The following is a 6,000-nucleotide window of genomic DNA, read 5'->3' on the forward strand; positions in this document are numbered from 1 at the left end:
AACCCTTGGGTTGTTCAACATAAACTTCTTCTTGTAGTATCCCATTTAAAAAAGCACTTTTGACATCCATTTGGTATACTTTGAAATTCAGGATACACGCCATACCCAAAAACAATCTAATTGATTCAAGTCTTGACTGGAGCAAATGTTTCTTCAAAGTCCACTCCTTCAATATGAGTATAACCTTGTGCAACCAGCCTTGCTTTATTCCGAACCACAACTCCACTTTCATCAATCTTGTTTTTGAAAATCCATTTAGTCCCAATGATATTCACATCTATTGGTCTACGAACCAACTCCCAAAAATCATTACGTTCAAACTGTTCTTCCTCCATGGCAATTATCCAGAAATTTTTTTGAACAGCTTCTATGTGATTCTTTGGTTCAACCATTGACACAAAACACTCAAAGTAGACAGTTTCTAGTGCTGCATAGTGACTAGTCATCTGTTTAAAGTCAATCTGAACTCCTCTAGTCTTCATTCCTTCATTTATGTTTCCAATAACATCTGATGCAGAATGATTCTTGTGTACTTGTCGTGTTTCTTGAGATTTTGAACCACGATCCGAGATGTCTAATCCAGAATCTTCATTTTGCACTTTAGTAATACTTACTTGTTCTGCATCACTGTCAGAATCATCATTATTTCTAATGGGAACATACCGATCATTAAACACCACATTCACTGATTCCATAATAATCCCTGTGCGTTTGTTAAATACCCTAAATGCTGTACTACTCTCAGCATATCCAAGAAATATCCCTTCATCGCTTTTTGAATCAAATTTTCCAAGATAATCCTTGTCATTCAAAATATAGCACTTGCACCCAAAAACATGAAAGTAGCTTAAATTTGGTGTTTTCCCTTTCCACAATTCTTAAGGAGTTTTGTTGTATCTCTTCTTACATAGACTCTGTTAACTATGTAGCATGTTGTATTCAATGGATCATTGCTCTTGCCATTTCTTGAAGAGTTCTATTCTTTCTTTCTACCACACCATTATGTTGAGGAGTTCTTGGAGCTGAAAACTGATGTGAAATCCCATGATGTTCACAATATTCTTTCATAGACTCGTTTTGGAATTCTCCATCATGGTCACTTCAGATTCTCTTGATTCCACCCCTTTCATTGAGCAACTGTAAGCCAAAATCTTAAAACTATCAACAATTTCTATTTTCTCTCGAATAAAACGAACCCAAGTATATGTGGAAAAATCTTCTACTAGCACAAATACATATTTCTTCCTAGCCAAACTTTCAACTTACATTGGTCCCATCAAATCCATATGAACCAGATCTAGAACTGACTTTGACTGTACTTCTGGAACCTTCTTATGCTGAATTTTGACTTGCTTTCCTTGATTGCAAGGTCCACATACCATATTCTCCTCTCCTTTAAGCTTGGGTACTCCTCGAATAGTTTCTTTATTGACAAGAGTGGTTAAGTTCCTTATATTCATATGACCTAGTCGTTGATGTCATAGATCTATACTACCTTGAGCACTAAAACATTTGAATGAATTTTTCTGCCACATATAGCAATTGTTCCCTGACCTCACACCATAGAGCTTGACACTGCCTGATGCATCAACCGCTTTGCAGTCTATCTTTGTATACATAACCGTCAAGCCTTCATCACATAGTTGACTGATACTTATCAAATTCGCTCGCAATCCTTGTACCAGATAGACATTTACTAGTTGTGGAAGCTCTAAATCACATGTTGTACCTTTACCTTGAATGTAACCATTACTTCCCTCTCCAAAAGTTACTGTGCCTCCCTTTAGTTTCTTAATATTCTGCAAGTTACTCGTGGTTCCAGTCATATGCCTTGAAAACCCACTATCAAAGAACTAAGGCTCAGAGTCTTCTTGTTCCTCAGTAATCATAGCCATGTTGCACCTAAGTCCTGATGATCTTGCTTATGGTTGATACAAATTATTCTTTATTATCCAAACCTGTCTCCTAAATCCATTCCAGAAAGATCTCCCTTGTCGCTTTAAAGTATAGACTTTTTCCCAGAATTTAGAGCAATACCGTTTATAGTGCCCAAATTTTCCACAAAAATAACAGCCTAATGACCTCTCAGATGTGGATGTTGAAGCTTCCAACTCAGAATGATGTACTCCAACAGTAACAAATCTAGTTGTTGTCTTCTTGTCTTCTTGGTTCTCAATAAAACCCAACCCTTTATGAGTTTTCTCAGTTCTTCCATAGCTTAAGATCTTATCAAGTTGCTTTGTTCCTGCAAACATGTGAATTTTTCTGTATTGTTGATCGAGTTCAGATTGAAGTTATGTGGTTTTCTTATTCTCCTTAATTAATTCTTCCTCGAGCTTGTCTGCTTTTGCAGAAAGCATCAATTTTTCTCTTATTAAATCCACAGATTCCTTAGCAATCTTTTTTTCATCCACCAAATCATTCTGTAGTGATGCGATCAAAGCTTCAAGATGTAGTTTCTCTTTGAGTAAGTCTTGATTTTCCTTCCCTAAGGTAATGAGTTTTTCTCGGACTTCCTTGTAGCTTTGAACAATATCAAGCACTTCCTCATCTTCTGATTCAAAATTAGTTACCTCTACTCCATTCTCAAATTCAGTAATCCCCACCATTGCTACTAGATTCATGAGATCTTCTTCACTACTGCTACCATCATCTGAATCATCTTCAATACTTATCATGGACTTCTCCTTTTTGTTTCTAAGATTACTCACACATCCCTCCTGTGTATGTCCTGTACCTCTGCAAATTGTGGACTTTGTATCTCGAAGCTTAATCGTTGGACACTCACGAATGAAATGTCCAAACCTTTTGCATTCATGACACTGCATATCAGCCTTCTTATCTTTACCGGTCTTTTTGAACACTCCAGTCATCTTTTGTGAACTTCCTTGTTCTATTCTTCTTAATGCACGATCAAATCTTCTTACCAATAAACTCACAACATCTTCTTCTCCTTGATCAGATGTGTCTCTACTAACCGTTAAAGCTATGCTTTTTGGTTTCTTGATTCCATCAAGCTCCATCTCATGAGCTTGCAGCATTCCAACCACTTCACCATAACTGAGGCTGTCTAGATCATGAGAAACGGTCAACACAGTCTTGTATCCCATGAACCTTGAAGGAAGACACCTTAGGAATTTCTTGACCAGCTTCTGATCCTTATAAGTTTTTCCAAGAGTTAATGCTTCCTGAGCAAAGGCACTTAACTTTGAACTAAAGTCTGATATTGATTCATGTTCCTTCATCCTTAGATTTTTGAACCGTGAAGCCAACATGTCTTTTCTCGAGCTTTGCACTTTTGTGGTTCCTTCGTACTGGATTTGTAAAATATCCCATGCTTCTTTAGCAGTTTCACACCCCTGAATTAGATCAAACTGTTTCCTCCCTACTTTGCAATGAATAACACTCAATGCTCTTGAATTGTACTTGGATTTCTTCTGTTCTTCATCGGTCCAGTCTGCTTCAGGTTTGGGAATTCTCTTGCCTGATTCGTCCTTGATCGTCGATTCCTCCCACTTTTCCAGAACAGTCTTCCAAGCAAGTCGATCAATGCCTCCTATGGTAAATTTGATCCTTGATTTCCAAAACCCATAGTTACCATCATCCAAGACGACTTTGTTATTGTTGATCAGATCTTCATAGCTCTCCATCTTGTCCGCAGAATCTCACCTATAGTAATCCGAACAAGTGTTGCTCTGATACCAATTGAAAGTATGATAACTTATGATCTGAACAATGAAACAATGAATTCTTTAACTCTCTTTTGATTGATAGAAAATCTTTTTACAAGTTTGTTCTGAACAATTTTCTAATCTCTCAAAACTCTCTTAAAGAAAACCTCTTGCTCTCTCTCTAAGTTCTTAGCTCTTTTTTCTTAAAGACTAAAACTTAGTAGCTAGATTAACTTTCTCTTATTTGTGCTAAACCTCAACCTTGCCTTAGCACCCCTATTTATAGACCTAGGTATTGGCTATTTAATTAGCAAACTACCTAATCTAATTCTAATAGGAATTGGACAATTTTCTTTTTCTTTGTGGATTAGGAAATTATCCTTTTTCCTCATGTTTACATTCCCATTGTAAACATGAAACTCTCTTATCTTCTAGATGCTTCTCGTGCCTTCTAATCTTATGTAAGTCTTCAAGCTATATAATTGCCGACATAGATAACTCGATACTCTGTTCTTGTACTAGTGTTGTGTCCTTCTGATGTAGTTCATTTTGTCGTTCAAATAATGCATCTTCAAAAAAGAGAGACCGTTTGTTGCCGAGGGTAAGGGAAAAACAGGCATAATTGCCACTCGGGGCGCTGTTGGACTGATCGGTTTATATCGTTTGCACGCCTCATATATCATTGTGTTAGAAAATAACCTTTGACTATGATCGATTCTCATCACCAACCAAGTTTGATATTGTCTAAGCGGATCTACTTGGTGCATACCCAAAAATGAGCCAAAGTCAGACATTTACTATTAAAACGAAGTCAGATTTTCTTACATTCAGTTTGACATCAAAACGAAGTTGCGCAAAGCATTATCTCAAAGAATGTATTTCCTAGACCTTATAAAGACTTTTCTCCTCTAAATCTCTCCTAAGTAATTCACAAGCTATAAAAATAATACTCCTAAAAACAAAAAGACATAAATATATTATACATGAATAATGTAAACAACAAAAAAAAACATTGAAAACGAGACACAAAAAGTGTAGAGGATTTTCTGGCATTGTGATTGGTTATATCTGATAGAATAGATATTTGGAAATATTCTTATTATTGTTCTGTATAGAATATTTTCAATGTACCTAAGCCTAGGATGTACACTATATATATTCGTCATATATATGAGACGAGCCTCTTCGCAGAAATTATTCATTATCTTATATGCTATTAGAGCACTAGGTTCATCTTAAACCCTAGCCGTACAACTGATCCAACTCCACTATTTTCTTCTCTTTGTTCTCCGTCTTCTTCTCGTTTATTCTTCTCTTCTTCTCTTTTTGCTTTGTTCTGTTGTCCTCTCTCCATGACTGCTCCAGCAGTTTCCTCCAACGACAAGCCCTTTGATATTTCTCAGATCCGGGCATATGTTCCCATCGTCCTTGATATGGAGAAACTCAACTACGACAAGTGGTGTGAGATCTTTGAGACTCACGGTCTGTGCTACAGTGTTCTCAGCCATCTTGATGGCTCATGTCGCCCTTCTTCCAACACCGACACTGTCTGGAAAGACCGTGACAGATTTGTTAAGATGTGGATCTACGGCACCATCTCTAAGTCCATTCTCGACACGGTCATAAAGGCGAAGTGCTCTACTTGTGACTTGTGGCTCACGATTGAAGCTCGCTTTTGCGACAACAAAGAAGGTAGGGCTCTTCAACTAGAGAACGAGCTTCACACAATCACCATCGGGGACCAGAGTGTTCATGACTACTGCAAGAAGCTGAAGACTCTGTTCGACCTCCTTGCCAACGTTGACTCCCCGGTGACCGATCGTGGTCTTGTGCTCCATCTGCTTAACAGCTTAACCCATAAGTTTTACAGTCTCATTAACGTGATCAAACATCGTGAACCGTTCCCATCGTTCTCGACTGCTCGCTCGATGCTCATCATGGAAGAAGAGCGTCTCTCCAAACAATATCGTGTCACTCCCACCTCCCCTCATCAACCCTCTAGTCCGGATGTGCTGTTCACCTCGTCCAGTTCTGGCCCTCATCCTCAATACCAGCCCGGTTTCTCTTTCCGTGGCGGTCGTGGCCGTGGACGTGGCGGACGTAACAACCGTGGTGGACGCGGACGTCATCACAACAGCTATTGTCATGGTACTCTCTCTTCCTCTCCTTGTCCCTTTCACCTCCGAAATATTTTTGTTTGCCCCTCTATTGTTAAAAACTTAATTTTTGTCTGTCGCTTTATCACCGACAACAATTTATCACTTGAGTTTGATCCTTTTGGTTTTTGTTTTAAGGATCTTCCCACTCGGATCAAGCTACTTCGATGTGA

At 38.3% G+C, this 6,000-nt stretch overlaps 2 protein-coding genes across 2 annotated transcripts; one reads left to right on the forward strand and one right to left on the reverse strand.

Moving 5' to 3' along the window:
* Positions 2,295–3,650, reverse strand: LOC104720526. The gene has a single exon (XM_010438417.1). The coding sequence runs from the start codon at positions 3,648–3,650 to the stop codon at positions 2,295–2,297; it is 1,356 nt and encodes a 451-aa protein (XP_010436719.1).
* Positions 5,024–6,000, forward strand: LOC104720527. The gene is made up of 2 exons (XM_010438418.1): positions 5,024–5,819; positions 5,966–6,000. The coding sequence occupies exons 1-2, from the start codon at positions 5,024–5,026 to the stop codon at positions 5,998–6,000; spliced, it is 831 nt and encodes a 276-aa protein (XP_010436720.1).

The sequence above is a fragment of the Camelina sativa genome, chromosome 10, assembly GCF_000633955.1.
Source record: "Camelina sativa cultivar DH55 chromosome 10, Cs, whole genome shotgun sequence".
In the NCBI taxonomy this organism is placed as follows: domain Eukaryota; kingdom Viridiplantae; phylum Streptophyta; class Magnoliopsida; order Brassicales; family Brassicaceae; genus Camelina; species Camelina sativa.

Bases quoted from the DNA above. Each gene is read 5' to 3' on its own strand.
- LOC104720527 (XM_010438418.1), top strand. From the start codon at position 5,024: ATGACTGCTCCAGCAGTTTCCTCCAACGACAAGCCCTTTGATATTTCT. The intron at 5,820-5,965 runs GTACTCTCTCTT...TTTTGTTTTAAG, and splicing joins TCACAACAGCTATTGTCATG to GATCTTCCCACTCGGATCAA.
- LOC104720526 (XM_010438417.1), bottom strand. From the start codon at position 3,650: ATGGAGAGCTATGAAGATCTGATCAACAATAACAAAGTCGTCTTGGAT.